The sequence below is a fragment of the Arthrobotrys flagrans genome (assembly GCF_004000055.1).
Source record: "Arthrobotrys flagrans strain CBS H-5679 chromosome Unknown unitig_0, whole genome shotgun sequence".
Taxonomy (NCBI): Eukaryota; Fungi; Ascomycota; class Orbiliomycetes; order Orbiliales; family Orbiliaceae; genus Arthrobotrys; species Arthrobotrys flagrans.
The window spans coordinates 2,362,934-2,384,638 of NW_027137550.1; the positions used below are offsets into that span (position 1 = coordinate 2,362,934).

The 21,705-nt window shown below is 46.2% G+C and overlaps 7 protein-coding genes across 9 annotated transcripts; 2 read left to right on the forward strand and 5 right to left on the reverse strand.

Moving 5' to 3' along the window:
- Nucleotides 1-445: 445 nt before the first annotated feature.
- Nucleotides 446-1,807, forward strand: DFL_003749 (uncharacterized protein; the record flags this gene model as incomplete). Its single annotated transcript, XM_067632730.1, has 3 exons — nucleotides 446-499; nucleotides 620-788; nucleotides 873-1,807. 3 exons carry the CDS (start codon nucleotides 446-448, stop codon nucleotides 1,805-1,807), a joined length of 1,158 nt encoding a protein of 385 aa, XP_067490970.1.
- Nucleotides 1,808-2,925: 1,118 nt separating this feature from the next.
- On the reverse strand, nucleotides 2,926-4,449 carry DFL_003750 (uncharacterized protein; the record flags this gene model as incomplete). The annotated part of the gene is made up of 1 exon (XM_067632732.1): nucleotides 2,926-4,449. The coding sequence occupies one exon, from the start codon at nucleotides 4,447-4,449 to the stop codon at nucleotides 2,926-2,928; it is 1,524 nt and encodes a 507-aa protein (XP_067490971.1).
- A 2,115-nt stretch (nucleotides 4,450-6,564) lies between these two features.
- On the reverse strand, nucleotides 6,565-7,145 carry DFL_003751 (uncharacterized protein; the record flags this gene model as incomplete). The annotated part of the gene is made up of 4 exons (XM_067632733.1): nucleotides 6,565-6,569; nucleotides 6,625-6,746; nucleotides 6,804-6,961; nucleotides 7,026-7,145. The coding sequence occupies 4 exons, from the start codon at nucleotides 7,143-7,145 to the stop codon at nucleotides 6,565-6,567; spliced, it is 405 nt and encodes a 134-aa protein (XP_067490972.1).
- Nucleotides 7,146-10,671: 3,526 nt separating this feature from the next.
- Nucleotides 10,672-12,001, reverse strand: DFL_003752 (uncharacterized protein; the record flags this gene model as incomplete). The annotated part of the gene is made up of 4 exons (XM_067632734.1): nucleotides 10,672-10,853; nucleotides 10,910-11,020; nucleotides 11,088-11,396; nucleotides 11,476-12,001. 4 exons carry the CDS (start codon nucleotides 11,999-12,001, stop codon nucleotides 10,672-10,674), a joined length of 1,128 nt encoding a protein of 375 aa, XP_067490973.1.
- A 752-nt stretch (nucleotides 12,002-12,753) lies between these two features.
- On the reverse strand, nucleotides 12,754-15,967 carry DFL_003753 (uncharacterized protein; the record flags this gene model as incomplete). Its single annotated transcript, XM_067632735.1, has 4 exons — nucleotides 12,754-12,987; nucleotides 13,055-14,269; nucleotides 14,352-14,602; nucleotides 14,671-15,967. The coding sequence occupies 4 exons, from the start codon at nucleotides 15,965-15,967 to the stop codon at nucleotides 12,754-12,756; spliced, it is 2,997 nt and encodes a 998-aa protein (XP_067490974.1).
- Nucleotides 15,968-17,652: 1,685 nt separating this feature from the next.
- Nucleotides 17,653-18,755, reverse strand: DFL_003754 (uncharacterized protein; the record flags this gene model as incomplete). Of its 3 annotated transcripts, none has more annotated exons than XM_067632738.1 (4): nucleotides 17,653-18,144; nucleotides 18,229-18,239; nucleotides 18,307-18,587; nucleotides 18,727-18,755. In XM_067632738.1, the coding sequence occupies 4 exons, from the start codon at nucleotides 18,753-18,755 to the stop codon at nucleotides 17,653-17,655; spliced, it is 813 nt and encodes a 270-aa protein (XP_067490977.1). The 3 variants fall into 3 exon arrangements, with proteins under 3 accessions (XP_067490977.1, XP_067490976.1, XP_067490975.1); XM_067632737.1 differs by having other exon boundaries at nucleotides 18,640-18,755; XM_067632736.1 differs by having other exon boundaries at nucleotides 18,209-18,587.
- Nucleotides 18,756-19,524: 769 nt separating this feature from the next.
- On the forward strand, nucleotides 19,525-21,388 carry DFL_003755 (uncharacterized protein; the record flags this gene model as incomplete). The annotated part of the gene is made up of 5 exons (XM_067632739.1): nucleotides 19,525-19,849; nucleotides 19,918-20,104; nucleotides 20,178-20,722; nucleotides 20,797-21,058; nucleotides 21,124-21,388. The coding sequence occupies 5 exons, from the start codon at nucleotides 19,525-19,527 to the stop codon at nucleotides 21,386-21,388; spliced, it is 1,584 nt and encodes a 527-aa protein (XP_067490978.1).
- Between the last annotated feature and the right edge of the window lie 317 nt (nucleotides 21,389-21,705).

The following is a 21,705-nucleotide window of genomic DNA, read 5'->3' on the forward strand; positions in this document are numbered from 1 at the left end:
CCCAATCCGCAGTAACATTTGGTTTAGGAGATAAAATATGTCTGTTTTTTGATAAAAATATCACATTGTCCATGGGGAACTGTCTTATGGAGGTGCCTAGTTACCATTGCGACTTGGTATAGATTCCTAGAATCCATAACAGCAGTAGAATGTATGCCGAGGGTGATAGCGTCCTCGTGTGTTGTTGAAGTTGTATCGTCCTCCATCAAAGCCCAGACTGTCTGTTTGCTAGACTAGAAGCGTCTGAGTTTCAAGACCGTGTATAAAAGCTGTCCCTGATGGTTAGAACGCCGGTGTGCTCTTATCCCAGCTCATCTTCTTTTCCTCCTTCATCAAAGAATCTTCCTCTCGCTTCACCAATCTCTGGTTGTCATATCTACGAATCTCCCTGGATATTGTAGAATAACGACCATACAATCAAATAATCACAAGACTAACAATCAAAATGAATGCTGTAGGAAGAGTCGAAGCCCTCATAAGGGCTCTTAGGAGGAACATGGTATACCCCCTTCTCTGAACAGTGTTCGTCGCTTGATTTAGGGACCTAGGAGCAGAAATATCATGGAAATTTTCTATAGATCTTGGCTGTCAGTACTAATGATCTTTTCTCGAACGATAGGAGCTTACGAGTTTCTTGTCGCGCCGCAGAAGGGCGGCATTGGGATTTCATAATCCTAACGCTCAAAGACCCGTCCGAAGGAGTGTTTTCAAGGAAGAGTTCGACTTTGTTGATGTTGGACCTGATATCGAGAAGGATAGTAACGATGGTGGTGACGATAATGAGGGTCGTCGATTGCAGACTAGAATTGGGTAGTTGTCGTTTGAATGTACCCGAACGCGTGTAGCTAACACTCATTGATATATATACAAAGGGATGTTGAGTGTCAATGATGTCGCGGAGTTGCCATTGCTTAATACGACAAAAGAGGCAGCTACATCTCCAACCTCACCTCCTCAACCTCAACCTCAACATATCCCCATCATCACTAACGAAGACTCAAACATCATCTCAGGAACTCTCAATGCTAATACTGCTTGGCTGAGAGAAAGGCTCTCTAACCTTTTACCCCCCGAATCTCTTCTACCACACGAAACCACTCAATGCCAATCCCAATCTGAGCAAGACGCCGAGATGGGAAAGAAGAGGTCAGCTAAACAGGCTCGTCATCGGCAGGCAAAAATTGGTGCGGGATCTGGCGAGCAACCATCTATGCCATCCGCCCCTGTCCCAGAAACTCCGAGAGGGCCAGACACTACCCAAACTGCTGTCCCGGCCATCGGACCAAAGGTCAAACCAGTCATCGAAGACCCTGTCACTGATCTTCTAAAAACCATCGCTGCAGAGATGGTCGGTTCGAGGACCATCGTCCCCGAAACCATTGCTCCAGAACCCACCGGGCCAAGCAACGACACCCAACCAACCAAAGACAAACTCATCGTCGGTCCCCAACTCTTCCAAATCGTCACAGACATTGGAATCTTCACCAAATGGAAGCGAGAGGACTTCCTCAACCTCAATCGCAACGACTTACTTGTCTTCGTCCACCTCTACTGTCGAGACAAGATGCCAACGGCCGATGACGTCTTCTGTCAAGTCAGAAGAGTCTTCTTCGACGACGTTTACGAGAAATATTACTGGATCTCTTGGGTCCGTGATATCATCCTGACTTTTCTTCGAAGTTCTGCCGCCGCCGAGATGGCTGGCGAAGATGCCATTGCTGCTCTGAAGGTCGCGGCCGAGGATGCTGAGTTCCTCGGAACGTTGGCACCGGAATTTAAGGCCCTCTGCCAAGAACGATTTGCCTAATACAACGCTCGGCGTATTGAGGCTTCCAAGGAAGGGGAGGAGGGCACCGAGATGCCCAAGGAGGATCCGGGTGGCATTACTATCGACGTTGCCATCAGAGGTACCTGAGGGAAGAAGAACAAAAAGAAGAAGAATAAGGGGAATGGGGAGGAAGTTGATGGTGGTGGGAGGAAGAAGAAATCCCCACCCAGACGCCCCAAATCCTCAAAATCGAGGGCATGAATGATCTGGTCGATGCGTTTGCTAGTTTCCTCCTACAACACCATGCTTGAACTGTATCTTAATTTTATTTTTTTTTGTTCTAACATCAATACCATACGTATTTCTCTTGTTTGTTTTATATCATCGTAAAAGTTCCACTATGGTAGTATCCCACTAGCATTTCCAGCTCATAGAGGAAGCTTCGTTTCAAGGGAGTTGCAAAATCGCTCCGCTGAGAAATCAACATTAATTGTAGCGATGCTACTTGCTAGGTAGAGGTTATCCCCCTTAGAGTCCACCGCCCGCTCCCGTCACTCTTGAGATCTTATGCACCTACATTAGTATGCAGAGATATAGGAATCCATGATGGTCCCATACTTTCAAATAATCTTTACCACAGTATAGAATATCGCTTCAGTGGGCAGCTTCCTCGGTTTCTGCATAGGTAGAAATATCAATTTCCGGAGATCTGGGAGGGAAAACTTCACCTGTCATATTTCTGTTCTAGATTTCCAGTAATACCCATATCCTGCTCGATCCTGTAATTGTAGTTGTCGAATTTGAACATTATTCGCAGACATTATATAGTATAGGGCGCAAATGACCATGGGTGCTGACAAATCGACTAGAAAAACCCACTATGCCACAGGAATGGTTTTGTAGTTAGATACCGAATCCTGATGCGTCGATATTTTTGAAAAAATACCCCAAATTATTGTGAAACATTATACACGGAATGCCAACCGATCAGTTTATAGAACCATTTTGAATATATATATATCGGACGAAAGAGAAACTAAGACAGCTACGCAGTTCGCCGGTGTAGTATAAACTTTGTATTCTTTAAAGAAAATAAGGAGTACTTGGGTAATATACGCTTGGAAAATTTGTCGCGGGAAAATATCATAGATCTTTGATCACTCATAAAGTTTTGAAGGTCCATTAGAGCTTTGACTTCCTAGTTCAACGCTAAACACAGGACTAAGCACCGTCGAGTCTGCGATGTTACTCTCGACTTGCAAGGTCCTAGTCGGTAGTATCTCGATCACAGTAATCGCGCCATCTAGACCAACTGCGATCGTTTCTGAGGTAGCAGAGCCAGATAATATTGTCGTAAATCGGATTCCTCCCAGGCCCGTCGGTAGCACAATAATTGCGGTGGGATTTCCATCATCTCCGATCGTCATGGAGGTTCGAGAGGCGCTTCCAGAATATATTGTCTGCGTCACCATCTCGTACCATGATGTTGACGCCGAAGTTATAGAAGGAAGAGATTCTGAATTGGATGATGCAGTGGTAGACACAGTCGGCTCCAGCATTGGCAACGGAGAAATACCCGGTACATCTGAGATAGATGTAGAGCTCAGGGTTGTTTGCCACGCTTCGGACGAACCGGGCCCAGAAGGGGGTTCACTGGGTACGCTGAATGAAAGCTGCGGTCCCATACTAGGCTGAATCCCCGCTGAAAGCGGCCAATCTGGACTTAAATCGACGGAACTCTCCTGTGCTCCCGTCAATGTCGATGAAGTGCATGGTGTTGGCTGACCTGCCTGAGTACATCCAGGGACTGTTATAAGAACAGTAATTGAGGTTTCGAGTGTTAGAGTTAAGGTAGACCCTTGTTCGTTGGTATGCATCCAGGTTGTAGCACACTTTATTGTTGTTGGGGAGGGTAGAGGCAGTACAGAACTCGCCTTTATTAGGGAACCCGATCCGTCCGTAATTATACTTATGTCTGTAAGTTGGACAGTTTGAGTAATCGTTACATAAACAGCCGTCTGAAATCTAGTTGTGCACATATATGGTATTGCCGTGGGGGCTCGTGCGACATGAATCGTTGATTGATATCCGCCTTCCGGGTTATGAATCGTGACCTTTGTCGGATGAGGAACAAAGCTCGCCATGTTATAAGTCACCGATGTTCCCAGAGTGATCTTTGAATTAGTGTGTAGAGCGATTCCGATGATATAGGATGCCTGTTTTCCAGGCTTTCCATGTTGGGATACACGGTAAACAGCAGGTTGGGAATTCTGAAAGGCCTGCTCCCAAAACTCAATCACCCTCCATTGGAAGATAGTTATTCGTCCATAAACCCATAGCTCAGGGTGAGGTGTGACGGGATCTCTGAAGTTTGTGACCGTTTGATCAGGGCATTTTTCGCATATTTTGGGAGTAAGGATATGCTGGAGCGCTGTTGGTATTGGATATCCCTTGTAAAGTTCCGGGTCTGCCGATGTTACTGTCGAACTTTGAGTGAATCTGCACCTCTGTCCGATCGAAATACTTGTGCTTGTTTTCCACTTCTTAATGATCGATGTATCATGGAATCTTGCAGGAGTGACTTCCTTGTGTGGGATAAACAAGGTTATGTCGAACAAGGATAGGAATAGGACCAAGGATAGTAGGAGAAGATGTATTTTGTCGCCTGGAGGCACGGCCATCGTAAAATCGACGCTTATGGCCCTCGAAGTCAAACCAAAGATTGAATATATACCCGGAAGCCACAGTATTGCAATAATTCCAATACAAACCCTACTCCTTTCTATCAGAACGTTAAGAACCACTGAGGTATCGCATATATTGTACTATTGGAAATTTGGTGCTGTCACATTTCATACCAACAGCTTCAGCTACTAACTCTGCCAGCTTTGCAATTGCATTCAATCGATACACAATCAAAAGATATACCTTCAGGAGAAATTATGGCTTTCAACTTACGGAGCTCCGACTCGTGTTGAAGTTATAAATACAAAATTTCAGTTCTAGAATCCAGCTTTCTATTATAGGAGACGTGGCGCGGATGCTAGGGGCCAACTTCGAATTCATCAACTGGCATGACCAACCCCCCTGAGGTTATATCTTCTTCCCTACGTAGCAGAATTGAATCCGTTGCAAATGTACAAAAATTCAATTTGGCTTGAAGCCACCTCCAAAAGAGCGAAAGTATTCTAATTTAAGCATGACGTCAAGATCTAAATCTCATCAGAGGCATCGATGCATCCCAAGTATGAGCGGCATGTTGCATCTTGGTTGGGATAAATGGCATCGACTACATCTATGAATCCGAATACCCCTCGATCGTTAAGTATCCTGACCGTAGTTCGTTATCGTTGGCATCTTCATATGGCCATTTCCTGATAGTAAGAATACTTATCCCCCTCTCCGTTTGCATTGCCTCCTCCTGCCTGACTATCTCGGCACAAGGCACGCTCTAACCGGATCCGTCGGTCTTCTTCTTTTTGGTTCTATGCTGCCAAAATCGGACGAACCACTGATACGGCTGGAATGTTGTGCATGATCCACCATTTGGGTCTAGACCATGGTCTAACTTGGCAGAGTGGATGGGCCGCTTTGAAGCGAAGCCCATTCGATTCGTTCGGTTAGCAATTATAGGCTAATTGCTCGGAAGCAGCTCAAAATGCTTTGTTATAATACGTTTTCACGTGAGCTCGAGATATCGATGTTCCAGCTGGCCCAGTCGCGCGTGTTAATGTCAGAGGGGCATCGTTGCCTTGGCCGCCTCTCTATTCCATACCATAGACTCACTCAGCTGGCAGTCGAATGTCTAACTATAACATCCTCAATAGTTTAGCCTCCTTTTTGGTTTACTTCTCCATATACCCATAAAGTTCTACTACCTGTATACAAGCATTTACTTCGCGAATTCGTTAGAGTATTTAGGCTCGCGAACCTCTAACCTACTAGAACTATTCCTAGTACTAGAGCCAGAGTAGAAAATGGTTACGTCAACGTTAAAGGGTGGCAAATAGATCATGCCAAGGTCCGAGCCCTTCTCCCGAGCTAAAACATCTTTTCGCCGGGATCTTTTTAAACCAATTTACAGAAATGGCCTTTACAAGTTTAGAGACGGTTTGACTCCGGCATACATTTAGGGATGTATATCGAACAGCGAAACGACCACAATCTTGTTGGGCTGGACTTCAAGTTACCCATTTTGACCTTACAATTTTATTCTCAAGAATTTAGGACCATATTTGCATTCGGCGCCAACAAATATTCTATGATAAGGCCTCTAGGTGGCGTGTCATTGGGTATATGACGAGGGATTTAAGTTGGATGGCATCATCAGTGATATTATTTCGCTACTTCCACACACTAAATGACGACAATGTCGGGTCAGATACGCAATATCAGGTTCTGCAGGATATCTTCCTACAGTCTCGTAACCAAATTGTGTTGGTGCAAAGCAGGCACTGACGCCGAATCGGCTGCCTCAGTCGACTAGTACTATAGTTCAGCTAGCATCACGATGCCTTGAATTGCCATGAGTTCCTTAGGGTATAATTCGCCATATTCATGCAATGCATTGCGCCATTTTTTGTTCCGTGGAGCACGGACCATTCTTACAATTTCTACGACATTTTAATATTTTACTGTGAACGATTTGCTGTTCATATGTAGGATTTATTAAACTAACGTAGCTATATATATCGTATATCGACAAACTGTAGATGAGGTCCAAATAGTCGGTTTGACAAGGTAGACTCCTTAAACCCCCATATACAAGTTCCGATTCCGGCGGCGAGTGGACTCATTTAAGCTATAACAGATGATATTAGAACTAGTGACTAAAAGTGGAAATATGAAAGACTTACCCTCCTCGAGGATCCAGACTTGGTTGTTGCCCTTTCGCTCCCAGAGGAGGACAACGGTGTCATCATCACGGCTGGCATCCTTGACATCGATGTGGAGGTCAAGATCGTGGTGGATTTGGAGACTAGCAAGCTATGTTAGACGACGTTATAAGGCTAAATATCTATCGATTGGAACATACCGGTGGCCACCCTCGTCATCGGAGATGTGCCAGAGGAATGGCGCGTCGTTGGTCCTCAAAGCGGCACCAAGATCCTCGTTCTCTGGAGCAAGGTATCTTCCGGTGGCAACGTTTCGCAACCACCATCTGTGGCCGGGACCATCACGGTTGAGCTCCCACTATCAAGTGTTAGTGGTTTAAAAAAAAAAAAGAATCAGGAGCCTTAATTGAGCAATTACGGACCTTCTGGTTGTCTCCACCGTTACCGCCCCAGGCACGGACCCAGTTGTTGCCCTGGTTCTCGTCGAGAACAGTGTCAGTGTTCTGGTTTTTGAGAACGTAGATTCCGCCTGCGTGAACCATTTTGAAAGTTATGTAATGTAAGTTTGATTTGAAAGGTGTTGGATGATTGAAGAATGCAAAGGGTGATGTAGAGCAGATACGAATCAAAAACGAAATCAGCGGGCGAACACGGACCCCTTTATAGCTTTTGACGTCGTGCGTGCGGGGTTCTAGAATCGTAGCTAGCACACCAGCTAGCTAGCTACTAGCTAATACCAATTTCAACATTCCAGTGTTCACTGACGTATGGCGCATGATGCTGCAGGCACGTCCTGATTCGCCAGCCCGGTCGACGGAGGGCAAACTAGGAGGGATACATGCATGGCCCCTCGTAGGAAAATTCGAAATAGTTAACATACCCGATATTCAGCTCTTCCCGCGAACAATGGGAACAGCCCTCAATGGTACATTTTACCCTTACAGACACATGTTGAACCCGCACCGCCCTCACATAAACTAAGCTAAAAGCCGTAAGCACCTCGGCGAGGATCCGTGTTGAGCTGTCCGAAAAACAACGGGGCCAATACAGGTTGGTTGCTCATCAGACCAGCAATGGCTCTCTTCATTCAAGTATTTAGATCCGGGTGGGGAGTATACGCATGTGCGTGCCAAGCTATTTCCCAATCGCGGGGGTTAAATTAGATATCATGGCAGATTTAGTAACAAAAAGAATGCATTCAAGCGAGGAGGCTTCAGAATCTTCTTGCTCCTATCAATTAGTTTTTGGATCGCCTTGCTGGGAGCTACGCAGTCGGTGAGGGGTATTCAATGTGTCTTGCGTCAGTGCGGGGTAGTGGCAGGGATGAGCACCATTTTCGGATACGAGACCCTCCTGAAATCACTAAAAATGTTTGGTCCTGGCCGCAGGCTTTATGCAAACTTAAATTTCTCCGTTCCCAACCGAATCGCCTTGCGGCATTCGTTTCTGGCAAAATACAGGTTGATAGTGGCGCAAGCATATAGAAACATCGGTGTTTAGGCTTAGCGAAAGGCATCAGAAGGAGTTAAAGAGTTACAGAAGGGCTGAAGTCGACTTTGCATTGATTCAATGAGCGAATTGAATTGGTAACAGCAATTGAGTTTGGAACGGCGTCTATGCTTAAGTCCGCGGTGTATTGGACTCGTCATCAGCAGTCTCGGCAGCCCTAAAAGCCATAAGATACTAGAGTGTGGCAGTGGACGCCAAGACCTCGAAAGGCCTTCCAAGTTTAGATGCAGACCGTCTTCAAGGATGAAGCATTCGAAGTAGACCAATGATATCTCTAGCGGGCGGTGAGCTCCATCTTCTTAGTAGTCTGGACGTGTCGATACGTGCTGGCTTGATATCTGGCTGCTAGGTTATCGCGGAGTTAAGGTATCATTAGAATCAATGCAACCACAATATGCGTCGGTTAAGCAATGTGAAGAGCAATGCCTGCGATCGCCACCGTGCAGGTATTTCCACAATTGCCGTGATATATAATCTACCCCTCAGCTGCCGCTGTAATTCGCGCGCAGTATCTCCTATCTGAAAGCTAGCCGGATTTGAATTGAATCAAAGGAAAAAGTTGCATTCACCGACTTGTTGCATTTTACGGCTGCAACACGAAGATAGGCAGTTGCTTCACAGATGCTTGCCTTAGGACGGATCTTCGTAAAGGGCTGCTCTAGCGCCGCCGCCCGGTTTTTACTAAGAAATTAATTAAAAATTGAATTTAGGACACTTAGACTCGAAAATCACTTAGAAGGACATAGTAGAGGTTCTTACTGTTGCTTTCAGCTGAAGCTGCCGACCGATATTCCCTGTTCCGAATTCGCGACACTAAGTCTACGGATTCCAACAATACCCCAACAATAATGGCCACATTCACACCGCCTACTCTCCTATGATTATATTGAATACGCACTGATTATATTGAATACGCACTGCTACTATCATGCTAGTACGCGTGAATTGTAATTATTTTGATATTAAGAATATTTCTATTTCACAGGTGGTACGATAGTGTGATTGATATGAGGAGAAACGATAAAGTTGTGGTAATCCTTAACAACTTTGGAAAGGAAAAAATGAGACCCATGTTTCCCGCAGTGTAATCGTTTTGAAGGGCATAATAAAAGCAGAAAAAGAAAATCTATAACACCCGTGTCTCAGATTGTAAAAGTAGTTGGGTTGCAAGGCTCCGGCTATTGGGTCCTGTTTCTAGGTTTTAGACCCAATCCCGCGATCCAGTCCGTAATGATATGCTTCCGTCAAATCATATGATCCTCCTCCTCATTCTCTTCGGGTTGCTGGATTGGAAAACGGAAATTAATACCCAAGAGCTTCGAACCACTGATTACACCTTTGAGCCCTCTGATTTCCCACTCTCGTCGACTCCTTCCCACCGTAAAACTTGTGCCACTTTTTATCCGCATACATCTCTCCCAACCCGATGCACAACGGACACACCACCTGTAATCGATCACTAAGCTGACCAAGATGCGCTTGAATACTCACACCGGGTATCTTCCATTCAATGAAGGCATCGGACTGTCTTGCAAGCCAGTGTGCCCCAGTAGGGCACCCAGGGCAAATATACCTTTGTCCTTCGCAGGCAGCACATTTTCCATGTTCGATCTTTGCGATGATATCTAGGACCGATGGGTTATCGTAAACGCATGGTTGGGTGTTGAATTTAGCTGAATGGAGTTCGATCGTGTATTGTTTGTTCTTGTCGACAACCCAGATATCAGGATGTTTCAACGGCGCGTTAATCCAGTTTTGGCCTTTTTCGACCTCCTCGCAAGAATCAAATGAGCCGAATTTCCACCCATCTTTGGGAACGGCTTGGTAGCAAGTGAGGATTGTTCCTGATCCACCGGAATCTGTTTTTCTGATGGAGATTTCACCACAAACGACGAAAACCCATTCGTTGACGTCTATGAGTTTTTGTTTTTCCGCGATTCGGAGATGGATTTCTGGTGGAATGTGAGTGCCGTCTTTGCTTTGGATTGCGCTTCCGCCAATTAATTGACCGCGAAAGGGGGAGACATGAATGAGAAGGCCTGTGAGAGAGGCTTCTTCCCCTGGAAGGATTGAAGGGTCATCATAGAGGATAATCAAATGTTGTCTAGTGAACAGGGGATTTTGGTGGTTCTTGTGGTGATAATGTAGCTAGGTGTGTAGGCCAGACAAAGGATGGAATAGATGGAGAGAAGAGCTCTGAAGAAGACTGCCGCTCGTCCTGAGGGGCTCTTGCCCTATCGCAGGGCGGGCGACTAACGCTGAAGAGACGATGATTCAATTATAATGTATTTTCAATTGTCACGTGGTAAGCCGAACACTCAAAGTTGTGTAAACATTCAGTCGAGGTGCTACGATCACCACGATACCACGTTTGACGCCATTGCGCCATTAAATGCTTGTTAAGTACACGATGCCTCAAAGCTCAGATGAAAGAATAATCGAAGTAGAACAAAAAGAGAACCCATTGCAAAATTCACATTCCCATAGTTAGTAGTAAAAGACCCGTATTCGTTAGTGTAGAAATGAAATCAAAGGCAAAAAATTCATGACAAAAAGTGTTCACTCTTCGTGTTGGAGGTCGAGTTTATAGTTGAGTTGCTTCTCCAAGTCTCGGATACGAGAGTCTTGTTGGTCCAACATGCGCTTGTAGCTAGCGAGCTGGCCACGCAGGAGGTCATTCTCGCGTTCAGAGAGATGGTGATGGTGCTCTTCGAAGTACTCCTTGGCTTCGGCCAATTGAGCTAAATGGCGTGTCAGTATAGTAGCTCTGGGTCGAGTATATAGTAATAGTTCTTACCGATGGACTTATCAAGGAAGGCACCAAAGGTGTTCAAAACGATGGCATTGGGCTTTGGCTCTTCCATCTTGCGACAGAAGATAGTAAGCCCGTCCTGAATGCCGACCATTGCTGTCATCGAGTATGTTAGCACTCCGGACCTCAGATTTGTTTTAACAGCATAGACTAAGTCACTTACAAGCACCGTTGCGGATGACATCCGAACGCCAAAGCTCAATCTCACGATTGTAAAGGATCTTCTCAGGGACCAAAGTGCGTTCCTCCGTTTCGTCAATATCGGTGAAATTCCACATTCGTTTGTATCTTTGGCGAGTTACCTTAGGTGGTGGTCCAGGTGGCCAGGTTGGTTCTCCGATAACATCTCCAGCAGTGACTTTGACAGTGGGGGCTTTAACAGCGGGGAGCTGAAAAATGGGAAGCTGAACAGATGTTGGAGACCCTAAAATTGATGGCTCCGTGAAGGTATCCCTGTTGCTAACAACGCCACCTACAGGACGAATAATAGATTTACTTAGCTGACTGGATTTCGTACATCGAGGAGATGAAACAACGCCGTTTTCACTTACGAGAATGTTTCTCAGCAGATGGAGAGTTGTGTTTATTAACCAACTCTGGAGGCCAGAAGGATTCATCATCACTGGGACGTCCAGTAAATGGCGAAGTTGGAGTTTTAACTTCATTTTGCCATTGCTTGACAGCATCAAGTGTGAGAAGGTGCAATTGCTTCTCGATCTTGACTGGACCAGGATGGAAGTAGGCTGGATGGGTATATCCCTGAGGAGACTCAGGGCTGTCCGGACCAACATCAGTGAAAGTCGAGATCGTGCTAGCAATTGACTTCTCTGGAACGCTATTCTCGCCTGACTTGACAGAGGAGGACATGTTTTGAGGAACCATTGAGTCGTTTAGATGGAGTAGCGATTCGTATTCGAGAGACGGTAGGGATTGGTGGGGTTGGAAAGGTTGATGTTGATGTTGTTGTAGATAGAGCGTAACGCATAGTTGTAGTTGGAGGTATGAAATCAGGAGATGGATAGAAAGTAGAAGGTGGTCGACATCTTCAATGACACCGAGAGGAAGCGTCTTCAACATGCATCGTCACAACACAAGCTATCTTCAAAGCTTGTGGTATTTTTTACGGGGTCTAGTCTGTTGCGCCCCAACAGGCCTTATGACGTCACGTGATCCTGCTTCCCACTATTAAAACAAGCAACCCTCATGTAAATAATTGATCATCGACAAGAATCATCGATCGACACAACCTCAATAGCAATACAAAAGGGATTCACGATAGCTTCAACTATCGATCTCCCAGTTTGCCTCTTTCACTTTGACAACCTGTTCCCTTCCAGGAACAACATAGTCAACATATCTAGAACCTGCCCAGTCCACCCGGTCTGTACACAGAGACCCTTGGCCTTTAGCTCTGGAACTACCCGAAGATTAGTCTCCGATGGTCTTTTTATTTCGGACCTTCTATGGTGTACTCTTGATCCTGGCGAGTCGATTGTTCGTCTCGATGCTAGATTGGCTGCTAAAATACGCGAGTACCGAGTCACCGAGCTTAACAGCTATATGATCACGATGCAGTCTATTGAAAAGAGAACTCAATTCTACATTCTAGTAACTCACAATATCGAATTACATGAGGGAATTGCAAAAAAGGATATCAAAAAATACAGATAAAGGATAGTCTCGAGGCCAGGATAAAGGAGGGACTTATCACAAGGCTAGCATTTTATAAACGAAAACATAGAGAGCAAAACAAACATGAAAAAGGAGCACAAGAAATAGGAGGGAACCTTTTATAGGTAAGCAATTTTTCCCCTGCCGATACTATGTAGTTAGATATACCACATGCTTCCCTTGAGGTCCTTATGAATACCATCACGGAAATACTCCTTCGCCTTCTTCTCGCTCTGCGCAGGAGTAAAGAATCTCGAGCCAGGCTCAGAGCCGGTCAACAAAGGATGGATATAGAATCGACCTCTATCGCAGGCCAAGTCGGCGTAGTAGGCAGGAGGAACAATAGAGACACCTTTAGTGGCCCTACCGAAGAGGTAACAGAGGTTGTGAGTCTAGAACGAGAGTTAGAATACAGATATACTAAGGGAGAAAGGAAGAGAAGGAGGGAGGAGAACTGACCAAATTCTGCAACTTGTCAGCGGAGAACCCAATATCATCCCGGATGACATAGTAATGAGCAGGACGAACGGTACCCTGAAGACCGGAGTGTGCTTGGAGGTAGAAGTCGAAGTCGTAAACAGCAGTAACTGAACGATCAACGACTGTTCCGGGCTTGCAGTTATACTTCTTATCCGCAGCGTTTTCTTCGGCTGGGTAGAAACGAGTATGGTGGCGTTTCCCAACAATGACGACGGTCAACTTGGGCAGCTTCCCAGGTCGATAAGCTTCAAAGGCCTTCAGGATTTCAGGGACTTCGTTGGCCAGCACCTGATCATACTGACCCTCGCTAACGCCGTCTCGATAGAAAAGAACCTTATCAGGAACAGCTCCTTTGTTGTGACGAGCGTACTCCTCCAAGCGTTCGACGACCATTGGCTTCAAACCTTCGATCATTTCTTTCTTGGAGGTCTGGAGACGGATTGAAGCTGGGAATTGGCCGAAGGTCTTATCACAAGATGCCACAACAGCTGCAAGAGATGGAGTACCCTTGGCGGAACCTGGTGAAGGGTGAGTGACGTCGGCACCTAGCAACATGGCAGGAGGCTTGTTCGGCTCGACAAGTGGGTCGAGCTGTTTATCCGCCAACATATGGTTACGGCCACCAGCTTTCAAGTTGATCTTCATAGCCACGTTGGCGAAGTATTGAGCGGCCTTGGCAGGTTCACGAAGCTGTCCCCTCTTATTCGCCTTGTCCATAGTGACGACAACGGTCGCAACACCAGCCACAATATCGCCACCACGTTTGATGTACTCGTACATTCTTTGGTCCTTGGTGGGAATGAAACAAAACACGATTTGGGGTTTCTGCTGCATAGAAGCAGCCTTGATGAACGTATCCTGGATATACTGAAGATTTTTTGCTGGGTCGTCGTTGAAACGAATATTTGGAGGAGCAGGAGGGACTTTGATCCCAGTCAATTTGCACTGCTCTGTTAAGCATGCTAAGGCCAATTTGATATTCTCTGCCGTGGCATCTCGGTCTCGGGGTCCACCGGTGATACCCAAAGCACCCCAAACTTTGATTTCCCCAGACCTTGCGAACTTAGACTGGGCAAGATTCCAAGAGGCATTGAAAGGGTTCAACGGCTTGCCAGAATACTGGATTTGAGGTGCCGGAAGGATACGAGCGGGAATGATAACCATATGCGGGTCGAGTTTGATACCGAATCCAGTCTAGTCAAATTGGGCAAGTTAGCAAGGCACAGACGCTCGACTTAAGTGTATCAAATATGGATTCTTTAACTTCATCACTTACCAGTGTTGGATTATTAGTGTCAGCGGAATGACCGAGAGCCTTCAACCCAGCCGAAGTAATGATGTTAGCATTCTTAGTCGGAGGATTGCAAGCGAATGTGATCAAAGAGCTAGTATTGGCGCCATCAAGAGTTCCCTTGAAGGGCTGCCCGGGAGTAACAGTGCACAGCTCAGCAGGCAGCCAGTTAGGACGCTCCTTGTTCCCAGCATTAACCACCGGGAGGAGTGGGAAGCCCAACTTCTTCTTGTATTCTATCAAACATTACAACCATCATTAGTAAGTCTTCGTGATATCAATACGGCGGAACTAGAGCGCTTACTCTTTGCGAAATACTCTTTCACGCTGATGAGACCGCCGCCAAACTCTTCGCAGTGAAACTTCTCCTCCTCAGAGCTCTTAGGCCCAATACTTTCCACTGTCTTCTTCCTAACACCCTGAAGATGGTGAAGGGAGACCTTGACACCCTTGAGGAACCGACTTAGCATGTCTATTTCCCTCTCGCTGAGCTTTCTGTTTTCTGCGTGATCCCTATACATGGAAGCGAACATGAGCTCATGGAGAGGGCGATCCTGGTAGAATGCACCAGTCCGGACGTTGATGTTGCAGAGAATGCGATCAAAACCAGGCCGAACAGACGAGTAGAAACCTTGGATGGCATCCAAACCGCCGCCAATGGGGTGTTTGATACCTTGGGGTGGAAGAACGAAGTAGCTGTTGCTCCCAAATTGAACATGATTTTGACTTGGGAACATGGATAGGATGATATTGAGACACTGGATCAATGGAGGTGAGTACTTGACGTTCAGGGCCTTGTGCTTGTGATCGGATTCACCCCTGACATAAGACCAGAGATCCCCAATATCTAACTGGCTGTTCTTGCTCGGTTTAATCTCGACAGTGTATTCCTTGCTCTTTTCACTAGGCCCCTTTTCATCCTCAAAGTAGAGCTTGATCTTGACACCACCTTCAGGAATAACCGCTGCGGGGAGCGCTTTGGGAGAAAATAGAGTCTTGGACCAATCGGTAGCAATTATATGCTTAGCAAGATGGGTCTGGATGAACAATTGAATAACGCGCTTCAAAATCGCCTTCTTCTTTTGCTCATCCGGAGTCACCTTGATATCATACACGTGCACAATCAAGTTCTTTCCACCACCTGGGGGCTTGATATCGATGGGGAAGAAATTGGCGCGAACGAGGACTTTATCGCCAGTGGTTCCAAATCCTGGACGAGGTGGGTAGGCCGGTTCGATATCCCCGACGTCATCTGGAGGCGCTTGAACTGAAAGTCCCTTGAAGCTAGCGATTAACGAATCTTCGTGAGTAAGGATATTTCGGTCAACACCCGTGGGTCCTCCAGAAGGTTTGAATAAGTGGAAATCCTCCTGGGATGGACCTCCCGCACCGCCGCCCCCTCTACCACGTGGGGCAAAGCCTCCCCTCCCTCTATCTCCTCTACCGCCTCCTCCTCCTCTATCACCCCTCCCTCCTCCTCGTGGGAACCCGCCGAAAGCCGCTCCACCACCGCCTCCACCTCCGCCTCCTCCACCACGTCCACCTTGACCACCGCCACGACCACCACGACCACCACGACCACCACGTCCACGGTCAGCCATTTTATCAGAGGTGTGTGATTAAAACCACGAAATTTAATCCGATTGGATTGTTAGAATAAGACTCGCAAGCAATAATTATTGCTGCCGAAAATAATCAAACAACAAATAACCCGCCGTCGCCTCAGCTCAACGAGCTCACCTAAAGCAAAGAAAGGAGGATCGAAAATAATCCGAAGTATCGAAAAAAGATATGGCCGCAAGATCGGCTTGAAGAGAGCTATTTTTAAGCCACGAGCAAGAAAAAATAGGGACTGAAAAGAAGGAAACAGCCCCCAGTGCTGCGAGGCTCTGGGGTTTAAAATGCCAGTTATGTTGCCTGAACTTCCAAAGCCAGTTCACCTTCGGGCCAGTGCCAAGCGCGCGAAAGAAGAGCTAGCGGGGGACAAGAGGGGTTGTGTTGATGACTGTGTTGGATTCAACTTTTTTTAAACTTCGGAATTGACAACTGAAGAAGTTATATCGATGCAAGTGGTGATATCAAAAGGGTTGGTTACGCTAAGCTAATGCCCTAGATCCGGGTTAACTAGGGGAGTTAGACACCATTTTAAGAGGAGTCCCTGGTGGAAAAGCGGCCTGGGAAAATTCTTGTTTTCGGTGCAGATATCACAGCCCACGCGCTCTCAAATGTGTTTCACAAAATCGAAGATGGTGTGCTGAAACATATTGACAGAAAACTGTCTACTAACAAAGCTAACGATTAAATACAAGCACAAGCACGATTTGCGAGTTATCATGATCTCGATATCATCCCAAAATTTCTTTACCTCACAGAAAAGATATCGTTAGTGGGTTCGGGAAAACATGTCAAAAAATACTGAACAGGCATGATTGTCCTGTCCGACCGCAATTCTTTGTAACAATTATCGGTGTTACCTCCGCGAACGGGTTACCCAACAGATTGCTCATCGACGCGAAAGGGTGCATGAACTATGGTGGCCAGTCACGCGATATCAGTTGTGGGCCCTGCTCCCGCCGATACAATTGGCTTCATTGCAAATACTCTCAAACGGCCGTTGATAGGACAGTGGTGAAATGAGGTGGTGTGCAAACCGAACCGACTACTAACCGACAGCCTCTGGGGGTTCATATCCCAGTTCGCTTTAGATATCTAGCCTTGAGACTCTCAAAGAACGACAATGCGAAGTTGAAGTACGCATGTAGACGTAAGCTTGGGGAAATGTATATGCATGCCGGACGGGGATAAGTGAGTCACTAGTCAATCCGGCAGGTAGCACAAGGATAAGACGACAAGGTGAAGCGAGCTTCGAACACAAAGACTTGCTTCCAGAAGTTACGGCAGTCAACATGGATCGGGATCCTGCATGCATGGATAATCCTACCATACGAGAGTTCCTTTGAGGCAGCCTCGATTTCTTGCCTGGATCGAGAAGATCGGGACTCGGATCGAGACTACAATTTACGTAGAATGTTCTTATTTGAGGGAACTTTTCTACTGAAATGCCGGTCGGCTAAGAGCCAGGACCAAGATATCCAATGTTCGGGTGCTGCGACTACCTTGGAAGGCAGCTGCATTCTCCATCGCCTGCAATACAACTTAAAAAATATATATATATATAGCATTTAAAATGATATGTTTGATGGAATTCAGAGCCATATACGCTCTACACTGCATAACCGTCTCTATTCTACATGAAGATACGCATATCTATCGTTATTGGTAGATATCAGTTCCCAAAAGCAGCCCATTGTACTCCAACACTGTAAACCTTAGTATCGCCCCAAGTCATCACCTTTAACTCAAACCCCTCCAAATCCACAGATTTTACTTCGACGTTCAACCGAAAGTTTCCAGCCTTATCCAAATCTCCAGAGGAGATACTGGCTATAACCACCGGGACCGATGTATACTTCTTCGTAAATGTGATTCGATGCTCTAGTACTTTCGGAGGCTCATACACGGACATCCACTTCCCAGATTCAAATTGGATCTCTTTTGGTGGCTCCGGGGCTGGTTTGTTGGCTAATTCTGATAGCTCCGAGCGGAGTTGCTTCAGTTGCAGCTCCAATTCTGCGACTTGGTCTTCCAAGCTTGGTTTTGAGGCGGTGGTAAAGATATCTACTACCGTAGGGAGAGCCGCAACTTCGTTTGGCTTAGCCACCCTCAAGAGATCCTTCGCGTATGCTGCCGCTGCAACTGCCGCATATGGCTGCCAAACCTACGAATCGTTAGAAAGCTATCTTAGAAGCTCTACATAAAAGCTGAAGCATGGCTAGTCCTACGTATAGAAAGGGACACTCACGATGAATCCCACTGGGATCACCAACCACAACATCACCCAACCGAATATCTTTACTCGGATCTTCAAGATTCGGCAAACCTGGAGCGCCACCACCAACTCCTACCAATAATCCAAACCGAATATTCCGAAAAGTACGAAGCATATTCTCCATCATCTCCGCCGCATAAGTATCCGCCCCCGATCCAGGAAAAGCAATCGCAACATTATGCATTCCCATCCGACCGAGGATGTAGTTATTACTATCCTTCTCGCCCGACGGGAGTAATTCGTGTTCTTCATCTAGTAATAATCTCGATGTCTCGAGTTCGGTGTTGAGTACTGCGGTCCAGCCGACCGTGTAGGCATCATAGCTTAGCCTTCTAAATGGGATTGTTTAGTAACCACAACGTTGACCGTGGGTACGAGACCAACCGTAAGGAGTTGATATTTGTCTCGTGCCCTGAGCCTGACTGCGGCCTTTGCGTTGCGTCGGCTGCAGAGGAAGGGTTGATATCATACTTCGCCGCCCAGTCTCGGTTGGTCGCCATACTGCCTCTTTTCTTCTTAAGCGGGGATTCTTCTCTGCGGTGGACGATGTCGATATCTACGGATCGATGAAGTGATGACCTAAGAAGGCGGGATTACTGGTGACCCACCAGTCGTACAAATATCCTACGTGGCCCAGCCTTTTCAGGCACGATATGCAGTAAAGGTATCGATGCACTTGATGCACCATTGCGGCACGGTCTGGTATGTGCATCAAGCCGCAAACATCAAAGAATTCAAACAAGCTTATAGCTTACCCTGCCATAGCGCTACCCGTCACTTCTAGCTACATCTATTGTAAATATTCTTTCCTATATTTGAGGATCCACCGATTTGGGGTTCTATTTTTGGATTCTACTACAATCTTTGATATTGAGCCCAGCTCCAATAGCGGATTAAAGGAATTCAGATTCGAATTCAACCATGTTCCACAGATTTAGTTCCCAGAACGCTTTCGCAACACCGCACATACCGGCGAGATTATACCCAGACTTGGTTCTAAGCAACCTAAATCTAGGTTTTGTTCTACGCTCACCAGCTAGCTGGAGATACGAGATCTTAATAGCTGCCTAGTGGAAGTAATACCTTCCTTTCCAAGCTAGTATTCTATTATGAAGCAACCGAGATCCACAACAATCAAATCCCGGTTCCAGCCATTCGGTAAATGGGACTATAAGCTTCCTGGGGTCCCGCTGTGATATCAATAAGAATTCCGTGAATGGATCAATTATATATCCAGAGTTGATTTCTACTCGATAATATCCTTTCAACATGAAAGTATCGATAGCAATCGCAGGCTTAATCGCGTCACCAGCACTTTGTTACCTCCGTTTACCCCACCGCGGCCAGTCCGCGGCTTCAATCCGTCGAAACGAATTCACAATCCGATCCTCCGCTGGCTATCTCGCGCAAAAACCACTAGGCTTCGAATACACACCAATTCCGAAATCCCAAACCCCTCTAACCTCTGACCCATTCCCCATCGATGACCCAAAGGGCATCAGAATCCACCCGGTCGACGAAAGAGCTTGCAAATCCGGTTCGCGACAGTTAACAGGTCATATCAATGTGACACAACACAAAAGCCTTTTCTTTTGTACGCTCCTGTTGTATTTTGCGCATCTCAACACAAACAGTCGTATTGAATCTGATGTTGAAGTTTAGGGTTCCACGAATCGAGACGAGATCCCAAGAATGATCCGTTGATTATTTGGTTAAATGGAGGACCCGGTGCATCATCGCTTATGGGGGGTTTTACAGAACTCGGTCCGTGTATGATTGATGATGAAGGGAAAAGCACTGTTTATAACAAACACGGGTGGAGTAACTTCGCCAATATCATATTTGTGGAGTATGTTCATTTACAGAATATCCACTCCCTGTTTCACACAGAAGCTCTGACCATTTTACTGCGAACTTGATAGTCAGCCAGCCGGCGTCGGTTTCTCTGCAGTGACCGATGACTCCTACCTCCCATACACCGCTCAAGTCGCCTCAACCGACTTTTCAGTCTTCATCAGACGTCTCTTCAAACACGTCATCCCAGAGTTTGCCTCTCACAAAATCCACTTCATGGGCGAATCCTTCGGCGGTGTATACTTCCCCAGCATCCTGACCAAAATCCTAGACCAACAACAATCCCTCAGCGAATTAGGCCTACCGGATCCATTTCCCAAAATTGAATCGTTAGTACTAGCAGATGCGTTAGTAGACTGGGCTACCAATATGATTGGAAGCTATAGAACAGCTTGTGTGCAACGGCCGGATGAGACGGGGGTTGAAGGACAGGTATTGAATAAAACTGCTTGTGAGGTTCTTAGTGCTGCGATTCCGGATTGTGAAAAGTTGGGGAGTGAGTGCAGGTTATCGATGGATGGACCTACTTGTCAGGCTGCAGCCATGGTTTGTGATTCTATGGGTGAATCGTTTTGGGATCTTGCGAGAGCGGGGGAGAGAAACCCCTATGATAGTATGAATCCTTATTTAATAACACCCCTTCTGTTTACATAGAAACTTTTCGGCTAATATCATTATACATTCTAGTGCGAGGGGATTGTCCGGATAGAGACATTTGCCTAGGCTACTTCGAAAAGCGAATGACAAAATACTTCAACCAACCACGGGTCTTGGAGCTATTGGGACTACCAGACACCACTGTATACCATGATATCAACAATGAAGTCAACCGGCGGTGGTCAGAGTGGGCTTACGACTCCGTCCTTCCGGTGTTGAATAGGATGACACAAATTCTTGAGGAATCGGATGTCAGAGTTTTGGTTTATAACGGAAACTCCGACTGGATTATGTAAGAACTGCTACCGTACTGAATAAGTAAATATCAGTGGCGCTGACTCTTAAACCACTATCTAGTAATACTGCCGGCGCCCTGGGATGGATGGATATTGTACGTTGGAAAGGAAATGGCGAATTTAGAGCCGCTGATCTACAGCCCTGGGAGTATACAGACGATGACGGGAAAAAACACAGAGGAGGAATGACAAAACAAGCCAAAAACGGCAAACTGACCTTCGCCAGTATTGATAAAGCCGGGCACATGGCTCCCCACGATCAACCGGTCGCTCTCGAGACTTTGGTCCAGTCGTGGGTCGAAAAGACATTCGGCCCTTCGAGATAAGATTTACCGACTAGTGGTACCGTCACTTCTGTCAGATCTCAAAAGGATGGATTTGTAAGAATATATCTATGAGAGTTCGAGAGACGTCGTACTGCAACTTGTTTCTGTGTTAGCAAAGTTGATATTTGGAATTTATGTATTGGCCATATCGTCGACGTCTCTATATGCCACCGCGTAAATGCATGTGTTTGATACAAACCAGCCATCGTACTGACCAGTATTATAAAATCCATTTTTCTATCTTACAGAATGATATTGCTTTTCTGATTGAAATCCAAAAAGCTTCTGCTTTGTTAAAAAAAAAAAAAAGGTAGGGC